We start from the raw sequence: 24,502 nt of genomic DNA, 5'->3' as shown, positions 1-24,502 counted from the left end.
CAGGCCCAGGCATGGTGTCCACACCTCTGAGAACATCGGGACCAGAGCAAACCCAGTCCCCTCCTCCCTCAGCCCCAACGCCTGCTATACAGGCCTAACACAATGGCTAAAATGGAAGGCCTCACAACACCAAGTGTTACCATGCATACAGAGCAGCTGACAGGCTCACCTGGTGGTGGTGCGTTTGAAAATCTACACAGCCGCTCTGGGGCGCAGGAAGGCAGTTTTTTACAAAGCTAAGCGTAGTTTTATACTATGACCCAGAAGTCACGGTCCTGAGTGTTTACCGACCTGTCACGAGAACTTCCGTCCACACAAACTGCACAGGAATGATTGTCGTTGCCCCCTTCATAAGGGCTGAAACAGGAGGCAGGCAAGCTGTCCTTTCACGGGTGGGGGGTGAGTGCTCTGTGCTCCACAGTGCCCAGCATGTTTTCACATCCGCACCCCAGTGCCGTGAGGGCTCCCGCTTCCCCACACCCCTACTTCCCCTCTGCTTATCATAGCCATCCTAGGTTCCTGAAAGTGGCACATCCTGGTGTTTTCAGTTTCCATTTCCCTAAGATCTGATGCTGTGGAGCATATTTTCCTGTGCGTGTTGCTCATTGTATGTCTTCTTTGGAGCCAAATTCATTCAAGTCCTTTGCTGCCCCCCTGTTTAAATGTGGGTGTCTTACCATTCTTTTGTTTGGTAGTAAGTGCTCTTTGCATATTCTGGGCACTGGACTCTTGCCAGGTTTGCAGATCTTTTACTTCATTCTGTTGCGTGTCTTTTCACATTCCTCCTAATGTCCTTTAATGACAAATGTCCTTGGGGTTGACGAACGCCAACTAGCTCTTCTTTCTTTGCAGCTCTCGGTGTCATAAGAAGGACCACGTGACACATCCAGGGTCCTGAAGAGCTGCTCTCAGGCTCCCCTGCGGGGGTCCCAGGATGTGCCATCTTACATTCAGCTCCTCAAAGCACCATGAGGTGGTCTTTGTATATGAGGTAAGGTTGGGACAGATTCATTGTTTGCAAGTGGAAATCCAGTTTTCTGGGCAGCATGTGGGGAGATACTCCACCTCGTGCTCCCCACAACCTAGGCAGGATCAATTCACCCTGGAAGTGTGGGCCTCTCTGTGCTCTGTGGAAGGGAGAGGGTGGGAGAATGACCCTGACGCGTCTCCGAGGGCCGGTGCTAAGCGGGGTTGAAAGACATGTCGGCTCCTCCTTGGAACTTGAAACAAGTGCAGTGGGATCTGTCTAGACTGTTCACAGGCTGTGTGCCTCCTTCTCCACGTCACCATCAATGATCCAGGATAAACACATTTTCCTATGAGAAAAGGAACAGCGGCTGGGTCCTGAGTGAGTCCTCAAAACTCCAAGATCACCAGGCCACCCCTACTTCTCTTTTGGAATCTGTCCCAAGGGTTCTGCTGAAGCCACAGATCCTGTGACCTCTCCCAGCCTGCATTGGGTTCATTGTGGTGTGACTCGGGGGCCCTCTGAAGGGTGTCTGGTTGGAGCACCCCTGGGCAGTCCTGCAGGCAGACCAGGAATGTCCCCAGCACCCCCACCCTCGCTGTGGTTGAAGGCCATGTGGTCTCACAGATGCTGCAGCCTCACCCGGCACCCTTGCTGTGTCTCTCACAAGGGTGTCTTCCTAAAGAAATAAAGCAAAACATGCAAACCATCTTAATTTACTCTTTATTCAGCCGCTCAGAGGCCCGGCATCAGAAAACCACTTTTATGAGTCCTTGATGTCATGAGCCTCTTTCTGTTGGGAGAACACAGAATGGTCCTGGCCATGGTCAACTGCACATGACAGGCTCACTAGGCCTGGCCCCAGTTTTCTATCAGACATAAGGTGACTGCTGATATGATGAAATTTTATAGTTTTATTCAAATCCATCATCCACTGTCCTACCCCAGGAGGCTCTCCTGGATGATCTGGTGGGGCCTGAGTCACAGAACCGGCCTGGGGATGACCTTGCTGGTGGACAGCAGCACAGCTTCACGAGGGTCCAGCTTGGCCTTCCTGATGACCATCCCCATGGACCCTGGGTGAGCCCGGCCTGCCCCCTGATGGCCACCCCACAGCCCACAGCCATGAGGGAGGCTCATCTGCAGGCCACCCGGAGCCCAGGAGAGCAGGCCACACAGTGACAGTGTGAGCAGCACAGGGTCATTTGTTCCTCATGCCCCATGGTCACCAAACACACATACACCTGGGCTCCTGCTTCACTGGCATTTGCCAAGGCGTCCACAGGGGGGTCAGCAGGGGAGCCCTGGACAGGGTGAGGGACAACATCCCTCCAGCCCTTTCAGGAGCCTGCTGGTGTCACAGCTGAGCTCCAGGTAAATATCCTGAGCACTGAAATCAGGGCACAGATAACACATCCTCTAAGCTCAGGAGCAGAGGCAGCAAAGGGCAAAGCAGGAAAACAACTAGTGGTGGTGAAACAGATGAGAAGGAAAGTGAGCTCAGGTCAGAGCCTAGGTTTATCTGTGCACTGTGGTCAGGAGGGGATCAAACGTGAGCCCGGGAGGGACTGCAGCACCCGACGCTGGCCCAGCCTCTGTGTGGCTCTTGCCACACCCACACACCCTGTGCTGGTCAGGGGCTCCCCCAGCGGGCTCTGCGCTGACACTGATTGGGAGCCCCCACCAGGGACGCTGAGCTTCTTCGGGATTCCCATCCTGGTGACCACCCAGGGTCATTTATGCCTCCTTGAGGGTCACACTACATTTGATGCAAGGGGGAGCAGAGCTACAATCAGCAGGAAAAAAAGAAAATCTTCTGTCCTGCGAGGTGTCAGGAGTGAGGAAAGGAACATAAATATACAGAAGTTCCCTGGGGCAGCTGCCACGTGGAGAGGATGCCCGAACCCTGACAGGAAGCCACCCTGAGCCTCCATGTGCACCTGCTCCTGGGGCTGCGTCCCTCTCAACGTGGGTCCTCAGCGCCCCCTGGTGTCCTGAGCCCCTGCAGCCCAGCCCCTCCTGTGTCCTCCAGGGAGGTTGGTGTCTGGGCTCTCAAGGACTTTGCCTCACTGTGTCTTTGGCACAGAAATACCGGCCTGAGTCCTCGTTTGTCAGGCGGTCCATTTGCAGATCCACCGTGTTCTTGGCGTTGTCTCTGGAGATGGCGAACCGGCCCTTCACGGAGTCAGTGTAGTATTTGCTGCCTCCACTACCACTAATACTTGAGACCCACTCTAGCCCCTTCCCTTCAGCCTGGCGGATCCAGCTCATGGCATAGTTATCAAATGTGAATCCAGAGGCCACACAGGTGAGTCTCAGCGACCCCCCAGGCTGCACCAAGCCTCCACCAGACTCCACCAGCTGCACCTCACACCGCACACCTGCAAACACAGAGATGTCCCGGTTAGGCACCTGTCACACATCCACTGCTCCCCTCAGTCACACCGCCCACACCCCAGGGTCTCCTGTTCCCCATCCATCACCTCCTAGGAGAGCAGCAAGGAGAACCCAGCTCAGCCCAGACTCCATGGTGAGCCGTGTGTGTTGAGTCCTGATGACCAACTGGGGACACCTGGGACTCCCGGGGCTGGGGCTCCTCTCCCAGAGCTGCAGGGTCAGGGCTGCGCTGCTTTTCATCAGCACAGGGAGGGCCCCATTTGCATGAGCTCTGACTCTACAGCAGCCCTGGGGCTGGAAGTCTAAGGAGTGGGTGGAGCCCCAGGGCAGTGGTGTGTGTTAGGGATGCCTAACACATTAAAATGCTTTCAAACTATATGAATTTTCATTGTGTCTTAGTGTATTGATAGAAATGAGTGACCCATATGGTGATTTGTTTCATACACTTGTGCAAAACCTAGTGTCATAGGAAGCCATGGATATTCATTTATTTACTTATAAAAATTGCAAAAAGAATACAAATGGTTGCTGGAAGGTTTCCCTGAGACCGTGTCTGGTGGGATGACCCCAGGGGTGTGGGCCTGTGCTCCTCCCAGTGGCCCCGACTGCTTCCAACTCCACCTCCAGAGAAGAGCTGCCACATTCCTAGTGATTTTCAGGCCCTTCCTGCCTGGCAGTGTGGGCTTTGCTTCATTGCAGTCCTACCTGGAACACTGAGGAAGCCAGGCCCACACACCTGTGCTCAGGGCTCTAACATTTCCCGGGTCCGTATCTAACCCTCCAGCCCTCCTTCCCCTCTGATACCCACAGTTCCCCACCCCACCTTGTGGAGGTACGGCGCCCAGGATAATGCACATCATTACACTTATGTCAATGACTGTGATGTAGGTGTTCCTGTGTGCCACCATCACTACAACCGAGGGGACAAAAGCTTCCCCCAGGTTTGTCCTTGTGTCCTGGGGATTCCTCCCCCCAACCCCTTCCCTCGTCCTCACACCCACGAGATCATGGTCTTTATAGGGCTTCACAGGTGACCTCATCTTGGAGAATCCACATGAATGGGTGCCCAGAGGAGCTTTAATGCTGAGGGGCCAGTGAGCCTGGGTGAGGAGCTATCAGGTACTTCAGGTACTTTTCACAATTCCTTCAGGTGAAATCAAGACTTGGCCATGAGTTTGAAGAAAATGAAGGAATAAGGTATTTGGAATGAATGTTTGTAGACCACAAGGCTGCCTGTGTTTCTCATCTAACAGATCAGTAAACCCATTTTTTCTCAAATAAACCCATGGATGCTGCGCTGGCCTAAGGCTGCCCTGCATGTGGCTCCTGGTGGGACGGACTGGGCACGCTCCCCACAGCGGTGCCCGGACACCCACCCTCTACTCCTGCTGAAGCCGTCAGTGCTGCCATCCGTCCCTGGGAGTGACTGCAGGATCTGGGAGATGAACAGGGGTCTCTGAAGGGACACTTTGTTCAAAGACACTCCCATGAATTTATGGGACCTTCCCTGGAATGCAGAACAGTGTCAGAAACCCCCTCCCTCCACAGCCTCTGCCCCTCCCTCTGGGTCAGAGTAGCTGCGGGAGCTGCCACCTCTCAGCACTGCCCAGCTCCCTGCCTTCTTCCTGTCAAACTGGCTACCCGAATAAAGAATCCGGGCCAGTTAAATCCAGTTGTTATGACTGCGTTAACAGTGACAGGAATTAAGGCAAAAGCCACCCAGTGACTGATAGAGACCTGCTCCTATTGGCAGGTGTCTTATAAACTGACCACGGCCATGCTGAGATCTGGGCCACCTGGCTGGGTCATCCCCTCCAGTACTTGTCTCCAACAGTCACGCACAGTCCCTGTAAGGGGGTCTGCAGATGTCATGAACGTCCACCTCCTCAGTGCCCTGAGACTCAGGTTTTGTCCTAGAAAACCGGGGTGTCCCAGCTTTGGTCAGAGCAGGGCTGAGGGACACAATGTGCTCAGGGGACAGACGCCTCTGCTGTGGCTCAGGAGGGCCAGTGCGGCCCTGAGGGGCGGGGGTGCCCAGCCTGCCCCACGTCCCAGCCCTGAGCCCTCAGTCACCACCCTTGCCCACCCTCCAACCCCACAGGGAGGGTGGCCTCTGCAGGACAGCTGAGCCTCACGGGACCCGCACCCACATCCCAGGTACTGACCCAGCCTCCCCCTGGGCCTCTAACCCCCATTGCCTTTCCCCGGGGTCCACGTGTGGAGGGGAGCAGGCAAGTCCTGGGCAAGGGTGGTGAGGGTGTACTGTCTGCCTTTTATGGTGCTGTGGGCTCCTCAGCCTAGGTCACAGGTGAACCCCAGGTAAGGACTGAGCCCCATGTTCACCCCTGAACCCACATCAAGGAGCAGGAGACAGAGATGTGGCTACACAATGCAGCAACGAAAGACACTAATTCAGAGAAAGTGGGGGCACTGGGGGCTTGGGTGTCACCCCAATCCTCAGACTGCCCTTGGTGGTTTCCTAAGATTCCCTCCCTGAGCCTCACTGAGAAACTCCCTGCAGGGCCCTGAGCATTCTCGAGACTCTGCTTTGGGACCCCTGCACCCATTGCTGCCTCCACAGGTGAACCCCTGTATTTGGTGCATGTGATAGAGTGACCACACATCCCAACAGTTTCCTCAGCCACAAACGCCCAGGTCCCGAGGCCTGAGGAGCACAGAGGGTGTCCAAGGTAAGCGGTTAGATGCAGAGGAAACCACAGACTCTGGCAGGAAGCAGCCTCCCTGAGCACCTGCTCCTGGGGCTGCTGTCTGTGCTGTGGGTGTTCAGCGCCCCCTGGAGTACCAATGTCCCCTAGTGCATCCTGCGTGTCCCAGGGTGTCATGAGCACCTGGTGTATCCTGAGCACCCCTGGGTGTGCTCAGTGCCCCAGAGTCCTGAGATGCCTCCGGTGGGCCTGAGGGACCCTGGCAACCACTGTGGGACCTGGAAATGTGGGCAGAGCTGCTCTGGGCTGAGGGGAACAGGCCCCCACCTCCACCTCCATGTGGGTCTGTAAGTGTCCAGGTGCTCTCAGGGCATGAACGGGACAAACATACATGAAGGGCCCATCCTGCCTCCAGGAGATGGGGGCACCTGGACAGACAGGGTTCATGTACTCACAGAGGCGACAGTAGGGTAGGTGTGCCTTTGCTCATGGGGGTGCTGGTGGGTTTCAAGTGTAGCTCAGCTGCAGGAAGGGAGAAACAGGGATGTGGGGCTCTGAGGTGCTGGTGGCATTTGTGGGCATTATTCATGGTGATTGTGGCTGGACACTAGGTCATGTTACAATACTAGGAAGACAAAAATGGAAGAAAAATAAAGACAGAAGGGTCTTTAGCATTAAAAGGACATAAGGTAACCTGTAAAACAGATGCCATTGAAGGTCCCCAGTGATGAGCACACTGAAGGGAATCAGCCACCATGACCTGGGGTGACTTAGAGGGGCAGGTGGCTCTCATGCTGGGGAGATGGGACCTTCCCTTGAGGTCTTATGTCCCCTGGAGAGGGCTCAGAGGATGGACTGGGAGCAGAGTCTGGTCTCAGCACAGGGGGGCCTCACGTCTGCACAGCAGAGGCTGTGGGACTCATTGAACAACCGTGTGACAATGTGTGCAGGGAGATGGCGCTGCTGCTGGGGTGTGTTTGCTTCAGGTGAGTTTCTGCTCCTGAAAGAATAAAAAATTCACTGTCACCATTTTTCTTTGTTTTGGTTTTATTACCTCATGTTCTTGGAAGCCCAGTTGCCAACATTGGAAATAAAGCAGAGACTCAAATATGACAAGAAATTTTTCGCTAAGTGTCCATAGACCCTTGGGAGTGATTAAGGTCAGGTTAAGGGAATCTTGTTCATGATAACCTGGAGGCTGATCTCTAATGAGATGGAAACATGTTAACAGAAACCCTCAGTGATGACAAGAGCCTCAGTTTTCTGAGCCACTTATTGGAAAACCACCGGATCAGGCAAACACCCCCAGTATAGGATCTGATGGGTCCAGCTGTATATGAACAGAGGTCCTCCTCATGGGTGCAGCCTTACAGCCCACCAGGAACCTGTCAATGTGATTCTGTGACAGCTCTGGGTCTGGGGTCACTCCCCTGGTTCTTCAAAGCTCACTTTGGGGAAATCCCCTCCTTTCCCCTGTCCCTGCTCCTGCTTGCGTGTGACTTTTGGAGCCATGTTGTCAGGTGCATGCCGGGTGGGGGTCAGAGCCCCTGAAGGTGACACAGACATGGAGTTGAATAAAGAGAATGGAGAATCTGCAATCTCACAGCTCCGTGGTGGCGCCAGAGGACTTCCAGTGACTGTTATATAAATGCCTCTGTTTCTCTGCACTACATGGTGTGGACAACTGGTTTCTACCTAAATACAATTCTTGTGAGGACACTTTACAAAGACAGCGGAGGTTATTCCTGGTCATGTGACACCAGCAACATCAAATTCCTGGGAATTCTGTCCAGAGGGACATGGCCAGCAGCCGGTCCTCAATGGTCCCCTGTACACATACATGGGTTTTGTCCAGTTCCACCTGCCATGGATTTGAATGTGTTTTATTTGCTGTGTATTTTCTCCTTGTCCTGAAGTGACTCGCTGACAAAAACCTACATCCCTTCAAGTCCCTATAGCCATGCTTGAGTTCACGTTTCCAGCGTGCAGTGGACCTGCTGTTACTTCCAGTAACGGAGGTGCACACCTTCCAGCCTCATCATACTCCAGCCCTGCAAGGTGTCATTACCTCTCAAATGCCACTCTCCCCACACCCGCAGTTTTCAAGGAATGTTGAAGAAATAATATTCTTTAACAAAACAATCCAAACATTCCTCCGTGCCAAGGTGTTCCCACTGGACACGAGGGCATCAGGGTCCCCTCCCTGCAGACACACTCCTGCCCCCTGTGACATGGTCCCGGGGACGACCGTGCACTTATACGTGTTTCCTCCCATAGCCGCCTTGGCCCTAATCCATTCAGACACCGCATTATGTTTAAAAGAATCCGTGTACTGTACCTGCTCACGTCACCAACAGGTGATGGCTGCCTCCCACTCCACCTTTCCCCAGACTCCTGTGGGAGGCATCCTGTTCATTCCATGTATTGAGAGAAACATCACACACAAATAGCCCTTGAATCACACTGAAGGGATTTAACAGGAACTTTGACACCAAGCTTCACTGCACAGCCCCAGCGTCAGTGTTTGGTTCATGGCCCTCCAGTGTCTTCCTGTGCTCTGGCTGCTGTAGTGAAGATCCACAGACGGGGTGGCTCATAAACAGCAGGAAATTCTTTCTCACAGCTGAGGGTCTGGGATCCCAAGATCAGGTGCCAGAAGGTTGGGTGACTGGGGTGAACCTCCTTCCTGGGGGGCTGTCCCTCCTGTGACCTCACGTGAAGGGAGGGGACAGGGGAGCCTACTCAGTGCTGCTTCATGAGGGCCCTGACCCCGTCCCTGGGGCTCCGCCTCCTGACCTCAGTGCCCCCAGAGGCCCCACCCCTAACACAACACATTGGCTATTAAGTTTCAAAGGGCACATTTTGGGGTGGTTGCAGTTTTCAGCAGATAGGACCCCTGACGAATAAATTTATAATTCCAAACAACCGGAAGGCTGCTTGGAGAGAGCCCATCACCTGAGGAATCTCACGGATCCTTAGAAGCCTCTGATCTTTGGACTCACAAGCCTGATGCATCTGTTTCATAATTGGGTCATGACCTTGGGGAGTAGACAGCTTCCACCCAGACTCTGGACCAACCCCTGGACAATTGCATTATTAGTATTCCTTTGCTATTATTATTGCTTGCTGACATGTAAACATACTTCCTATAGACTCAGGCTGTTGAAGGTTCATTCACCCTGTGGATAAAATGAAGGTTCCTGTGGCCAGGATTCTCACCTGGGCGTGGATGGCTAGCTCCCTACACACGTGTGGGGAATATGTCATTATTGACTCTATAGTAAGAGCCCTGGCCGTGCTCTGGGTGACACAGCAGCATGGGATTCAAGGCTGCAGGGGAGCAGAGCAGAGCCTGGAGTGGTGGCAGCAATGAGGACAGAGCCTGCGACGGCTGTGGGGGCAGAGAGGCCCAGAGGCGGAGACCTGCTTGCAGCCTGCAGACTCGCTCTGAGTGAACAATATTTCAGTGATTAACCTGCCCCTGTGGAAATAAAGTGAGTATAATCCTTTTACTCCAAGAACATTCTACTGTCATTTCTTTTGTCACATTGAATCCATAGTGAACTTGCCCAGGGCTGAAACCCATTGGCAAGACACATCTGTCACTCATCCACTGCCTCCTCCAGTCACATCACCCACACCCCAGGCTCTCCTGTTCCCCATTAACCACCTCCTAGAAGAGCAGCAAGGAGAACCCAGGTCAGCCCAGAATCCATGGTGAGCCCTGTGTGTTGAGTCCTGATGACCAGCTGGGGACACCTGGGCCTCCCAGGGATGGGGATCCTCACCCAGAGCTGCAGGGTCAGGGCAGGGAGGGCCCCATTTGCATGAGCTCTGACTCTATAGCAGCCCTGGGGCTAGACCTCCATGCAGGGGGTAGAGCCCCAGAGCATGGGTGTGACTCCTCCGGAAGTTGAGGCCCTGCAGCCTTACCTGCTCTCCCAGGGGAGGTGTCTGTCCAGCTCCCACTGAAACCTCATCACAGAGCCCTGGGCCCTGCAGTACAGGCCTGGGTCCTCAGCCATCACACTGAGCAGCTATAAGATCACTTGGTGCTTGACTGTGTCTCTAGAGATGCTGACTTGGGCCTGGACCCCAGACACCCACCCCCCTCTGGGGTCCAGAACATGCTGCTGGTAATGTTATGGAAAAACCTGAAATACCTGCACTGGGTCGCTGACGGAAGAACCAAGCGGCACTCGGAGGTCTTGGGATGTTGAGGCTTATTTCACACCAGCGGGCCCCGAGGGGAGTCATCTCCCAAGGTCTGAGCCCCAAAGAAAGTCAAGGCGAGCAGTACATATCTTTCTGCTTCCGTATCTGCAACATTTCTACGTGCACAGCAGGGGAGCAGGCAAGGGGAAGGAGGTCAGGGAGGGAGGTCCTGGCAGAGCGGGGAGTGAAGGGAGTTTCTGTCATCTTTGCTCAGAAGAGCAGCAGGACAGAGCCGCCTGGACTAGCCTGCTGTCCTTGCAATTTTTCCCTGTCACTCCCCCTCTGATGCCCCTTTCCACACTTCCTTTTAGTGGGCATCAGCTCCTAGGTTTATGATATTGTCATAATGGGTCTGTATATGCATGAGCCAGTACAGGGGAGATGCGTTCCCTGATTACGTTAACGAGCCAGTTAGAGGTGCAGGGAGGGTCCCACTAATAGCTCACAGAGCAACAGAGCTGCCGGCCCAGAAAGGCCCCTTAAAAGAGTTGTTAGCTACAGATTCCAGTTTAACACCTGCAGCTTGGGAGGCGCTAATGTCAGAGGGGGCTTGTGCAATTGGAGGGGATGGGCACCTTTTTTGAGGGCCGGTTAAAATGAGAAAGCAGCTGGAGGTGCATGACCCCCACCCAGAGTCCTCCTCGGCGCCCTCCTTCAGCCCAGCCCTCCACTGACTGTGCAGTGGGAGCTGAGGATGCTCCAGGGACTGAAGGCTGACCCCGTAGTAATAGTCACCTGCTTAATCAGGGAACCAAATGTCATGAAAAACCTGAGAGGTCAGCATTGTGGTCAGCTGCCCCTTTAGTCGGTGCCTTGGGGGCTGCCTGACCTTTTCATCCCTGTCTGTCCGTGCTTGGCTCTGGACCCCACCGTCAGACATTCCTGTGCGGGTGAGGCATCTCCGGCAGACAGTGGGTCTCTTCTTCCCCTAATCGCACAGTCTGTGTCTCATTGATTTAGTGTTTTAGTCCAGTATCTTCTCCCGTCTTTAAGGGAAAGGGTGGCCCTGTTCTTACCATAGCATTTAGCAGGCGTGTAAGTTTAGGCACTGAACCTGGTCCCCCATTTGTCTGACTTTGTGTGACCACACTGAGGTTCCCCAGGTGTGAGATGGGGGAAGGGAAGGGAAAGAAGGTGTAGAAATAACGACAGAGTGGTAGTGGGGAGATGCGGGCAAGGTTTGAGTGTAGTTAGGAGAAACAGGTAAGCACAGCAAAACAACCTACGACTGCCTAATAGACAATAAACAGGGCAACTTTGAGGAATAGTCCAGTCCTGGCAGGGGGGCAACAGCAGAGAGTTCAGTGCCCAGGATGAAGGATACCAGTCCAGCGAGGGCCTGGATCCATGGCGGGCTGGTGAGCTCATCAGTCAGAGGGTAATCGTTGCGTGCAGAGAGGGTTCTGGAGGTCTGACTGGGCCTCCCGCGGATGTATTTTTTGCCCAGATTATGGGTCCTTCTCACTCTGGAATGACACACCCGGGGTGATGCCTGCAACTTTGGGGGCAGTAGGAGTGGTTAGAACAACAATGCGGGGCCCAGTCCACTGAGGTTTGAGGGAGTCCCTTTTTCAATCTCTGACCGGACTGAGTCCTCAGCCTGAGGGGAATGCACTGGGGTCCCCAAGGAGATCAGAGCTCTTTCTAAGCTGTATTGCTGCAGTTTACTTAGGGTGGCTCCCAAGGCCTGAAGCTGTTCTCCTGCTCCCTTATCTCCCATCTGCTGTGGGTTCCCTGGGAGGCTTCCTGGACACGGGGGAGGGCATCTGTACACTAATTCAAAAAGGGAAAAGCCTTGAGTCCCACGTGCACAGCGAGCACGCAGGAGAGCCGGGGGCAGTAGGTCCGGACACAGACTTAGCTCGGGTTCCTTTGAGGGTGCGATTCATTCACTCCATTTTCCCTGAACTTGTGGCCTGTGTGCAGTGGGGAGTTTCCAGGTAATGTTGGGACATTTAGTTAAAATCTGTACTGCATCTGCTACAAAGGCAGGTCCACTGTCGCTGTGATTTGTAGATGGTAGGCCAGCCTGGGGCACAATTTCAGTCAGGAGGACTTTGCCTTCCGGCTTCATTCTGTCCTGGTTCAGAAAGCTTTGACCCACCCAGGGTATGGACACACCGTTACTAGGAGGGATCTGAGCCCTCTGCTTGGCTGGACATCTGTGAAGTCTTATCTCAAGGTCCTCAAAGGGGGCAACTCCTGCTCTCTGGACACTGGGCGGGGGTCATAGTGCAGATGGAGCATTATTTCTGACAGAAGTCATGCTCTGCTCACTTACCGCTTGGCATAATGCTGGCAACCACCTGATGTAGTATTGGTTTTGGAGGAGGGTCTCCAGTGCAGATTTTCCTTGGTGGGTGAGCTGGTGGTATTCGCTGACTAGATGCCTTCCGGTTGCCCTTGGGACAAAGATGTGTCTGTCAGGCAGCATCTATTACTCTTTTTAGTTAGGGTGGCTCCGTCAGCCACGGACCAGTCCTTCTCTTTTTCAGTGTACTTGGGTGGAGGGGCCCCCACTGGGGGTGTTAGGGTCATAGCGAGGGAAGGAGCTTCATCTGTTTTTTATTTGGCTGCTGTTTTAGCTGCTTTATCTGCAAGCTGGTTCCCCTGTGTTACAGGGTTTTCCTTTTGATGCTCTATGCAATGCAGAACTGCTACTTTCTTATGTGTGAAGAGATTGAAGGGCCTTTTTGTATCTGGCAGGCCTACGGCTGGTGCCTGTTCTGAAGCTGCCTTTATTTCCAGGAAGGCGGCTCTTGCCTCTTTTGTTCAGCCAGGGGGCTTTCGGTCTGCCCCCCACCCCCACCCCAGGAGGCTGTAGAGGGGCCTTGCTATTGCTGAGTATAGGGAATCTAGGAAAGGAACTGTCCTTTGCCTTTCATTGCCTGGGGCTGGGGTCGGGAGTTCATGACCTTGTTCCTCTCCAGCTCTAGTGCCCTCTCTCCCTGGGTGAGGATGAAGCTCAAGTTCTGTACCTTTTGGTGGCAGAGTTGTGCCTTTTTCCTTGAGGCTCGGTATCCTGAGTGTGAAAGGAAGTGCAGGAGGGACTTGTGCCTTTTGCACAATTTTCCTGGGTGTCACTGGCAGGGAGGAGGTCGTCTATGTACTGCAGGAGGGTGCAGGGTGTGGCTTCCCTCAGAAAGCAGGAAAGGAGTGGGGCCAAAGCCTCTCCACAGTGAGTGGGTGAGTTCTTGAGCCCTGTGGAGGCCGTGTCCATGTTGACTGCACCTGCCACCCTGTATCCGGTTCAGTCCATTTGAAGGCAAACAAGAGCTGGCTTTGGGGTGTAAGTGAGGAGGTCAGCCATGGGGAAGGGTAGGTAGTAAAACGTGGACCGGCCGGGCTGTGTGGTCCCTTCTTTACTACGCTTTCAGGCTCCCACGTCTCTTGCACCAGCTTCTAAAGGGAGCCTGCTCCTGCCTGAGGGCACAGTCTGCCTGCTGCTCCGGAGGAGAGTGGGTCTACTGGTTCTGGAGTTGGCAGGGAGGCTGACAGCTGCAGGGTATACAGGGCAGGGTGCTGGGTGCTGACAGTCTTGGGGGTGCATAAGGTGGGGACAATATTGGCTCTTCCCTGGATCGCCAGCAAGAATGTGTTGAGGCTCAGGCTTCTGCTGGTTCTCTGAGGGCTGCTTTGTTGAGCTGACTAAGACCTACCCCATCCCAGCCTGTTCCAAGCGAACAGCACCCAAGGGGGAGGGTCCGCACAACTCCTAACCGGGAGCCAGTGTATGGGAACTGGTCGGGATGACCTGGGTCTCCAGAGATGACCGGCTGACTCAGGGATTGTTGGGACACCTAGAGACCCTTCGGGAGGCCACTCAACACTAAAGGTGGGTTCTATGGATTCACATCCTACACTAAAAGTGGGTTATGCAGATTCACACAAGGTTTTCAACCTGCCACGAGTGCATTTTACTCTCTACATTTCTGAAAATGAATTCCTCAAACCTTTTATCATAGTGTTGAGAATTGTGGGTTTGCTGTGCCCTGACCCCATGATGTGTCCATGTAGCAGTGCCACAACAACAGATATGGGAGGGGTGTCTCCTCTAGAGAGGAGACAAGTCAGCTGCCCGTCCGTTCACGCTCCTCTGAGACTTTGACCAGCCTTGACTAAGGTGCACCCATTGTAAGTCCCGTGCCAGGTCAGCCGAAGCTGATTCACCGATATGCCCTGACGGCCTATGTGAATGCGGATGAGGGCCCATGCAGATTACATAGCTCATGGAAGCACAGATTCAGTGCAGACTGAATGACTTCAGCCGCCCTGCACACATACACACCCCAGAGTTTAAACATTCCCCACCTGGGAATGTCTACCTGTGAGACTTCTAAGAAGTCTCTGGGAGATGATCAGGCCCCCCTTCCACCCCAACAGGTGGGACTGGTTGGGTCAGGGGCCCGGGGGCCTTTCTGGATTCGACGTCGGAACCAGGTCCTCCCCTGCCAAGCCTCCTTGAGTCCTACGGGAACAGCAGAGTGGGGCCAGCCCAGGGCGATGGGGCAGGAGCCTGCTGAGGGGTCAGGTGGGGCGTGCCTTCTCCCATGCGATCTCCTGTTCCATCACCGCACACCGTTGCTCCAAACCGGTGGCAACAAAGGGCCAAGGCAGTTGGGTTTCCGGTCAGGGAACCAAATGTTACGGAAAATACTGGAAAACCTGGACTGGGTCGCTGATGGAAGAACCAAGCGACACTCGGAGGTCTTGGAGTTTGAGGCTTATTTCACACTGACGGGGCCCCGAGGGGAGTCATCGCCCAAGGTCTGAGCCCTGGGCACAAGCAACGGGAGCAATTTATATTATTTTGATACGTGGCATTTCGGCATGTGCAGGGCAATAGGGGAGCCCAGGGAAGGGGAGGAGGGAGCTGGGGGGCTTTGCCAACTGGAGGAAAAAAGCGGTTTGCTGACCTTGACGGCTGTGTTGAATACTTTCCTTATCACAGATAACATTCCCTTGTGTACATGTGTCATATCTTCTTCATCAGTGCACCTGCTGGTGGATGTGTGGGTGGCTTCTGTATCTCGGCTGTTGTAAATGATGCTTCAGTGAACATAGGGCGGCATGAGTTAGGGAATTTGTTTCCTTCCACCAAATTCTCAGGAGTGAAATTACTGGTCCTATCGTCAATAGGACAGAAAGGCATCCTACAGTACGGGAGAATATATTCATAAATTACATATCCAATAAGGGGTTGACATCCAAAATATACAAAGAGCTCACGCATCTCAACAAACAAAAAGTTAATATTCAAATTAAAAAATGGGCAGAGGATCTGAACAGACAGTTCTCTAAAAATGAAATTCAGATGGCCAACAGGCACATGAAAAGAAGCTCCGCATCGCTAATCATTACAGAAATGCAAATTAGAACCACAATGAGATATCACCTCACACCAGTAAGGATGGCCAGCATCCAAAAGACAAACAACAACAAATGCTGGCGAGGATGTTGAGAAAGGGCAACCCCCCTACCCTGCTGGTGGGAATGTAAATTAGTTCAACCATTGTGGAAAGCAGTATGGAGGTTCCTCAAAAATCTCAAAATAGAAATAGCATTTGACATAGTCCTAGGAAATTACCCCAAGAATGCAGCAGCCCAGTTTGAAAAAGACATCTGCATCTCTGTTTTATTGCAGCACTATTTACAATACCCCAGGATTGGAAGCAACCTAAGTGTCCATCAGTAGATGAATGGATATAGAATATGTGGTACATATACACAATGGAATATTATTCAGCCATAAGAAGTAAAGAAATCCTACCATTTGCAACAACATGGATGGAGCTAGAGGGTATTATGCTCAGTGAAATCAGCCAGGCAGAGAAAGACAAGTCCCAAATGATTTCACTCATCTGTGGAGTATAAGAACGAAACAAAAACTGAAGGAATGAAACAGCACCAGAATCACAGAACCTGAGAATGGACTGACAGGTACCAAAGGGAAAGGGACCAGGGAGAATGAGTGGGAAGAGAGAGATAAGGGGAAAAATGGGCATTACAATTAGTACACATAATGTGGGGGGAACACGGGAAAGGCAGCATATACAGATAAGACATGTAGTGACTCTATAACATCTTACTCTGCTTATGGACAGTGACTATAAAGGGGTATGTGGTAGGGACGTAATAATGGGGGAGTCTAGTAACCATAATGTTATTCATGTAATTGTATGTTATTTATACCAAAATTAAAAAATTAAAAAATTAATTACTAGCCTTATGGTATTTGTATTTCTACCTTTTTGAGGAATGTCTGCGCTCTTTTCCATAGTCCCTGTGCACATGTACATTCCCACCAACAGTGTGTGAGGGTTCCCTTTAATCCACATCCTTGCCAATGCCTGTTACTTCTTGTCTTTCAGATAATAGCCATTTGGGCAGAAAATGACCTTATCTGGGGCAGAGGGTCCTGAGTGGCATAGAGACTATTACAGGTAAGGCTAGAAATGTGCATGAGGGCTGGACACTAAGTGCCGTGAAGGTGTTATAGTGGGAAATGCTCTGGAGCCACACGAAGGCTCCCCGAACTCATGAAAACCTTTCCTCTCGGATGGGGACAAACCACAAAGCTGCCCTCCCTGGGAGTTCAGCCTGAGAAAGAGGATGAGCAGCCCCCGCAGAAATGCATGCAATCTGCCTGCGTATGTCCACTATGGAGATGACGACCCGGCCTTCAGGGAGCCATCAAACTGCATCCTGTGCTGGGGGACCAGTAGGAACCTGGAGGGGCCAGAGGTCAGCCTCACAGTCATGATGAGAAACACATCCCACCCTTCACCTTATTTAAGATAGGACACTAGGGGCAAGGACAGCAACCATGAGTCCCATTACACCAGGGCTGTGCCTCAGTTTCCACAGGCTCTCACACAGGCCCTCTGGTGGGGCAGCAGAAGTGGGCACACTGTAATCCTCCCGACACTTGGGACCAGGATTGAAATTGCCTATGAAAATTGATGGGGTGCTGGGGAGAAGGGCCACCTGGACTCTGTTGTGCGGGAAGGAGAGGAGTTTGTACGTGGGAATCGGGAGCCCGTCCTTGGACCAAGCCCTGGGCCTCTGTGTGCACCCATCCCCCTCCAGGGAGGGTCATAATGCAGCGGACTTTCAGGAGAGTGAGGGTGTGTCTCTGCAGCCCTACTGAGGGGCAGGCCCAGGTATAGTTTCCACACCTCTGAGAATGTCGGGACCAGAGCAAACCCAGTCCCCTCCTCCCTCACCCTCAACTCCTGCTGCTACTGGCCTAACACAATGGCTAAAAGCAAAGGCCTCACAATACCAAGTGGTGACATGCATACAGAACTGCTGACAGGTTCACCGTGTTGGTGGGAATGAGAATCTACACAGTCACTCTGGAGCTCAGTAAGACAGTTTTCTACAAAGGTAAGAATAGTTTTATCCTGTGATCCACAAGTCACGGTCCTGGGTATTTACCGACCTCTCATGAGAACTTCCCTCCACACAAACTACACAGGAATGATTGTCGTTGCTCCCTTCATAAGGGCTGAAACAGGAGGCAGGCAAGCTGTCCTTTCACAGGTGAGGTTTGAGCGCTCTGTGCTCCACACATGTAGTGGACAGTTTTCACTGGCAGCATGTGTGACTGAGACCTGTAGGGGAGCTAAGAGGCCATGCAGGAGTCTCTTTTTGAAATGGACTTGAACTTCACTTATCATAAAATTAACTTTTTTTAAAGTGAACACTTGAGTGGCATTGTCATTCTCAACCTTGTGCAACCATCTCCTTTGTCCAGGCCCCAAACCTTCATATCTCCCCAAAAGGAAACCATCCCACAAGCCCCTTCCTCCTGTCCTTCTCACCTCCATCCCTGGCAGCACAGCCTGATTTCTGTCCCTGTGTATTTCACACGAGTGGAATCACATCGTCTGGGCATTTTGTATTTGTCCCCATCAAGGTTTCAGAGTTCATCCACCTTGTAGTTTGTGTCTGTACTTCATCCGTTAGTTGGCTGAATAACATTCCACAGTAAGGATATTCCACCATTTATTTATCCACAGCTTAACATCCGGACCGTTTCCCCCCCTCCTGGTTGTTGTGAATACTGCTGCAGTGGATGTGCATTTATTCATGTCTGTCTGGGTCCCAGTTTCCATCCTTATCCGTGTACATGTCACGGCAGAAGCGCTGGTGGTGTGCTCATCCCGTCGGTAACAGTTCGAGTACCTTCTGTCTGTTCTCCACAGTGCCCAGCATCTTTCACATCTGCACCCCAGTAATGTGAGGGCTCCTGCTTCCCCACACGCTTACTTCCCTTCTGTTTATCATAGCCATCTAGTTGCCTGGAAGTGGCACATCCTGGTGTTTTCAGTTTCTATTTCCCTAAGATCTGATGCTGTGGAGCATATTTTCATGTGCGTGTTGGCCACTGTCTATCTTCTTTGGAGCAAGATTCATTCAAGTCCTTTGCTGCCCCCCTGTTTAAATGTGGGTGTCTTACCATTCTTTTGTTTGGTAGTAAGTGCTCTTTGCATATTCTGGACACTGGACTCTTGTCAGGTTTGCAGATCTTTTACGTCATTCTGTTGAGTGTCTTTTCACATTCCTCCTAATGTCCTTTAACGACAAATGTCCTTGGGTTTGACGAATGCCAACTAGCTCTTCTTTCTTTGCAGCTCTCGGTGTCATAAGAAGGACCACGTGACACATCCAGGGTCCTGAAGAGCTGCTCTCAGGCTCCCCTGCAGGGATCCCAGGATGTTCAGTTTTACATTCAGCTCCTCAAAGCACTTTAGGTGGTCTTTGTGTATGTAGTGAGGTTGGTACAGTTTCACTGTTTCCTTGTGGAAATCTAGTTTTCCCACCACCATTCGCAGGGGATACCCCATTTCATGTTGCCAGCAACCTTGACAAGATTAACTGGCAAGGGAAGTATGGACTTATTTCTGCACGGTTGATCCCATTCCTCTGGTTTGCATGTCAGGCCGTATACCAGGATGATACTCTGTAGAATGCTTCCCAGTCCATCGTATCCACTCAAGCTCTTGTCTAGGGGCCTGTCACACCTGGCTTATACAGTAGCTGGTGAAGGTGTCTCTGGGTGCCTTGCAGGGGACCTTCACGGATGCACCTGGCTTGTTTAGCACACACCAGACTGCACCAGCTGGACCTGGGAGAGGACCCCTGCGGGAGGACATGGGAGGGGATGACATGCCCCTGACTGGCCCTGCCCCTCGTCATCCCAGGGACAGGAAGCCCCTCACCTGCAGCCACTGCCAGGGGAATAGGACTCTCCAGCTCCAGTCCATGGTGAGGGGCGGTGCTCTCAGGGGCTCCCCAGGGAGGGTGCGGTGCCGGGGTGATGCTCTCAGGGCACAGACATGCCCATATTCTATCTAGTGCACCTCATCTAATTTGCATATTCATGAGGCAGAGTTATTCACAGTGAAGACCTCCTCTAACCTGAGAATGAGCTGGTAGTGGGCACTGAGCACATTCAGGGCTGTGAGGAGCACACAGGTCCCAGTTCTTGTTTGAGGATTCATGTCCCCTGTCACATCCCTGAAGTCAGGGCAGACATAGCTCCTCCCACTGTGGGACAAACCCCCCAGGGGACCTGCTGCTCCCTGTGAGCCCACCTTGAGCAGCGAGGGGCCCCCTCAGCCTGTGCTGGGCTCATATTGGAGTGCCTGACTCCTTGGATCATTGTCCTGAATATGCTGCACTATTAATTTAACAAGCCCCCTCTCCTCCGGCTCTTCCCATTCAGGCATCCTGAAGGCCCAGCAATGCCCTCTTCAATGAGATTTTCTTGCTCTCTCGGTTGGCGAATCCTCCTGTCATAATCGGGTATTTATACACACTTCAGCGTTCCTTGTCCATTCATTATTTTAGATTTTTCTCCTGCAATAAAATTCGCCTTTCCTTGGGGAAAGTCCTCTTCTGCTGTTGTTCATCTGGTCCTGGGGCTGAGACCCCCTGCACCCCAGCCCCCACCATGCAGGGAGGGTCCTGTCTGGACACCCACAGCATTTCCCTCCACATATCTAGTCCAGTGCTAAGGGGTTGTGTCCTCCTTCACATTTTCTTTCTTGGACCACACATGCTTCTCCATCATCCCCTGTAATCGTGAGGGGGCCTTATTAACCCCACATACCCCACAGGGAGACCCAGGAGGGATTTCAAGCCGCCTCAGGGAGAACCTACCCTGCAGGTGCCAGAGGCACTGACACCGTCCACGCTCACAGTGATTCCAGACGCTTAGGGGCCCTGCGGCCTCTAGTCCCCTTTAGGCACGTGTGGCTGAAGGTCCCCTCAGGGAAGAGCTGCAGGTAGAAACCATGGAGCTCGAAGACCCCACGTCACTCATACCCAGTAACACACACTCTGTGGCGGATTTTCTCAGTAGCAGATGCCAGAATTGTCGTGACTCTGTGGATGCCACTTAGGGATTGGGAACTGGGAATGCGAGGGAAGGGAGTGAGGGGCGTGTCACCTAGAGCCCATGTTGCCATGGACAGGCCTTTGGAGGTGATACTGGTGGGCCTTGGAGACAAACCGCAGAGCTGCAGGGAAGGCCTCTGTCCTCCTGGAGGTCGTGTTATTCCAAAAGGACTTTAAGTACATTGCTTGCTGAGGCCATTCTGATCGTGTTCTCAGTTGGAGAGCAGAGCAGGGGCTGGAACTGGAGGACAGCAGCCCCCCTTGTGAACTGGTGGGGAGCTGGCGGAACTGTGCTTCTGACCCATGTTCGGTGGAAGGAAGAACGTGGAGCAATGCCCTTGGTGTTTAGCCGAGGGCCACTGCTAAGCATTGCTGACAGTCAGGCTGGCTCCCCGGCCCTCCTGGAACGAATGCCATGGGGCCTGACCAAGGTTGTCTGCAGACGACATTCGTGCTTCTCCCCGTCATCCTTGATAATCTAGCAGAACCAGGTTTCCAAGGGGAAAAGACAGAAGCAATGGGTTGGCCCTAAGGGAGTCCCCAAACCTCCAGGAACAAGGACCGTCATGGGCCCCTCCCACTGCAGCTCCTGAAGTCTGTCTGCTGGCCGGTGCTGAGGCCGCAGTTCCTGTGACTGTCCCATCCTGTGACTGATTCATCGTGGGAGGCTTGGGGCTCCTCTGAAGGGCAGCTTAGGGTGGGGCCCTACCGGGTGGCCTTGCTTGGCTGGCCTTGTCCTGCAGGCAGCCCAGGAATGTCCCCACCTCCCCTCCTGCCTGGGGGTTCTGAGGTTTTGCAGCCTCACCTGCATTTCCCACACAAGGGTGTTTTCCTTAAATCATAAAATAAAATGTAGAAACATCTTATTTAATGTAGTGCTTATGAAGCTTTTTAAAGGCCAAGCATCACACAGTCATTTTTGTAACTTCCTGATATCATGAACCTGTTCCTGTTTGGAAAATACAAAATGATCCTGGCCATGGTCAAAATTACATGGCAAGCTAACTAGCCTAGCATCCAGCTTTCTATCAAACTCTAATCTGGTTGTTGCTATGATAATATTGTAGTTTTTATTGAAATCCGTCATCTGTGGTCACTAACTCAGGTTGCCCGAGATGACCTGGTGGGGCCTGAGTCACAGAGCAGGACTTGGGATGGCCTTGCTGAGGGACAGCAGCTCTGCTACCTGAGGCTCCAGCCTGGTGGCCATCTCTGAGGACCCTGGGTGAGCCCAGCCTGCCCTGATGGCCACCCCACAGTCCACAGCCCTGAGGGAGGCCCACCTGCAGGCCACCTGGAGCCCAGGTGAGCAGGCCACACAGTAACACTGTGAGCAGCACAAGGTCATTTCTTCCTCACTTCCCATGGTCAGAAAGCACGTGCACCCCCTGAGCTCCTGCGTCACTGGCTTTTACCAAGGTATCCCCATAGGTGACAGGGGAGCCCTGGGCAATAGTGAGGGACAGCGTTCTGCCAGCACCTCCAGGAGGCTACAGGTGCCACAGCTGAGCTCCAGTAAGGACCCTGAGCCTGGAGATTAGGACACAGGTAAACAAATCCTCTGAACTCAGGGGCAGAGGCAGCAAGAAAACAATTAAAGGCAGTGAAATGGGTCGGAAGGAAAACGAGCTCAGGGTCAGGGCTGAGTATTACTTGCCCACTGTGGTCAGGGGGGGGGGTCAGGCGTGAGCTTCAGGAGGGTTTGCTGCAGCTGACGTGGTCCCAGCCTCTGGGGCTGTACCCACATCCACCCTCCCTGTGCTAGTCAGGGAGTCCCCGAGGACTCTGCCCTAAGTCTGACTGGAAACACCCAACAGGGACCCCGAGTGTCCTCGTGTCTCTGCTCCTAGTGACCACACAGAGTCATTTGTGTGTCTTATAGGGACGTGATTGATTTGTACATGTGAGAACTTGAGCCCCGGTCACTAGGGATACAAACACCTTCTGTACTGCATGGTGTCGGGAGGGAGCACAGGATCGTAAACACAGACATTTCCCTGGTGAGCTTCCATGTGGAGAGAAAGCCCCAGACCTCACAGGAAGCCAGCCCTTCCCTTCCCCATGCACCTGCTCCTGCGGCTGAGCCTGCACTGGATCCCGCGCCCCTGGTGTCCTGAGTCCCCTGCAGCCCAGCCCCTGCTGTGTCCCTGCAGGGAGGTTGATGTCTGGGCTCACGCTGACTTCCCCTCACTGTGTCTGCTGCACAGTAATACAGGGCTGTGTCCTCGTCTGTCAGCCTGTTCATTTGGAGACGCACCGTGTTCTTGGCGTTGTCTCTGGAGATGTCGAACCGGCCCTTCACGGAGTCAGTGTAGTAAGTGCTTCCACCACTACTAATGCTTGAGACCCACTGCAGCCCCTTCCCTGAAGCCTGGCGGATCCAGTGCATGTTAGCGGTTCTGATGTTGAATCCAGAGACAGCACAGGTGAGTCTCAGAGACCCCCCAGGCTGCACCAAGCCTCCTCCAGACTCCACGAGCTGCACCTCAGACTGCACACCTGCAAACACAGAGACGTCCTGGTCAGGCATGTGTCACGTCCATACCTTCCCAAACTCACACTGACATGCACATGCAGGGTCTCCTGTTCACCTCCTAGAAGAGCAGCAAGGAGAACCCAGCTCAGCCCAGACTCCATGGTGAGTGGTGTGTGTTGGGTCCTGATGACCGACTGGGTACACCTGGGACTCCTGGGGCTGGGACTCCTCTCCCAGAGCTGCAGGGTCAGGGCTGGGCTGCTTTTCATCAGCACAGGGAGGGCCCCATTTGCATGAGCTCTGACTCTACAGCAGCCCTTGCCTGGACATCTGTGGAGTGGGTAGAGCCCCAGAGCAGGGGTGTGTGTTAGGGATGCTTAACACATTAAAATGCTTTCAAAGTGTATGAATTTTCATTTTGTTAGTGTTCTGACAGAAATGAGTGACGCTCGGATTTCTTTTGTACAAATGTTCGTAAGTTAGTGACATAATTAGCAATGGATGTTTATTTATTTAGACATAAAAATTACAAAATTGAACAAATGGGTGTTGAAAGGCTCCCCTGAGACTATGCCTGGAGAAAGGAGCCCTGTGTTTGGGCCCATGTTCCTCCCCAGTGGCCCCAAATGCACCCTATTCCAGCTCCAGAGAAGAGCTGCCACATTCCCAGTGATTTTCAGGTGCACCCTGGGTGGGAATGTGGGATTTGCTGCATTGCTTTCGTACCTAGAATACCCGGGGAGCCAGTCTCTCTCACCTGTGTTTAAGGGCCCTACCTTTTCAGAGAGCCTGACACAGACACTTTATGAGGAGAGTCAGATGTGAACTCCAGCGGGTCCTCCAGGCCACAGGCCCTGGACTGGATGGCTTGGGCTGTCCCACCAATATCACAGATTGTCCTGCTGTAGGAGGCCTCCTGAGCTCCCTGCCCTGAGTCTCATTGGAAAACCCTCACCAGGTCCCTGAGAATCCTTGAACCTCTGCTCCTGGGATCCCTGCAGCCATTGCTGCCCCCATCAACGAGTCCCTGAATTCGGTGCATGTGAGAAACTGTCCACACCTCACAATAAAGTTTCCTAAGCCAGAAATGCACTGTTAGCAACCAACAAGGAGCACAGAGAGTTTCTATGGGAAATGGTTAGATGCAGTGGAAACCACAGACTCTGGCAGGAAGCCTCAGCCTCCATGTGCACCTGCCCCTGGGGCTGCTCTCTGCGCTGTGCGTCCTCAGCCCCGTGACTCCTGGTGTCCACTACTGCTGTCCATGAGTCCCAGGGTGTCACAAGCACACTGTGGTATATCCTGAGCACCCCTGGGTGCCCTCAGTGCCCACAGGAGTCCTGAGATGCCTCTGCTGGTCCTGAGAGCCCCCGT

At 53.1% G+C, this 24,502-nt stretch overlaps 1 protein-coding gene across 1 annotated transcript; it reads right to left on the bottom strand.

Moving 5' to 3' along the window:
* Positions 1-3,004: 3,004 nt before the first annotated feature.
* Positions 3,005-23,387, bottom strand: LOC108388759 (uncharacterized). The gene is made up of 4 exons (XM_073212248.1): positions 23,244-23,387; positions 22,828-23,151; positions 3,451-3,666; positions 3,005-3,348 (listed from the first exon to the last, which is right to left on the bottom strand). The coding sequence occupies exons 1-4, from the start codon at positions 23,287-23,289 to the stop codon at positions 3,020-3,022; spliced, it is 915 nt and encodes a 304-aa protein (XP_073068349.1). The 5' UTR covers positions 23,290-23,387; the 3' UTR covers positions 3,005-3,019.
* Between the last annotated feature and the right edge of the window lie 1,115 nt (positions 23,388-24,502).

The sequence above is a fragment of the Manis javanica genome, chromosome 8 (genome assembly GCF_040802235.1).
Source record: "Manis javanica isolate MJ-LG chromosome 8, MJ_LKY, whole genome shotgun sequence".
In the NCBI taxonomy this organism is placed as follows: domain Eukaryota; kingdom Metazoa; phylum Chordata; class Mammalia; order Pholidota; family Manidae; genus Manis; species Manis javanica.
Note: the sequence above shows the minus strand (reverse complement) of the source record. Positions and strands in the feature narration are given on the sequence as shown.

Bases quoted from the DNA above. Each gene is read 5' to 3' on its own strand.
- LOC108388759 (XM_073212248.1), bottom strand. From the start codon at position 23,289: ATGGAGTCTGGGCTGAGCTGGGTTCTCCTTGCTGCTCTTCTAGGAG. The intron at 23,152-23,243 runs GTGAACAGGAGA...CTGTGTTTGCAG, and splicing joins CCTTGCTGCTCTTCTAGGAG to GTGTGCAGTCTGAGGTGCAG. The intron at 3,349-3,450 runs GTGATGGATGGG...CTGTGTTTGCAG, and splicing joins CCTTGCTGCTCTCCTAGGAG to GTGTGCGGTGTGAGGTGCAG.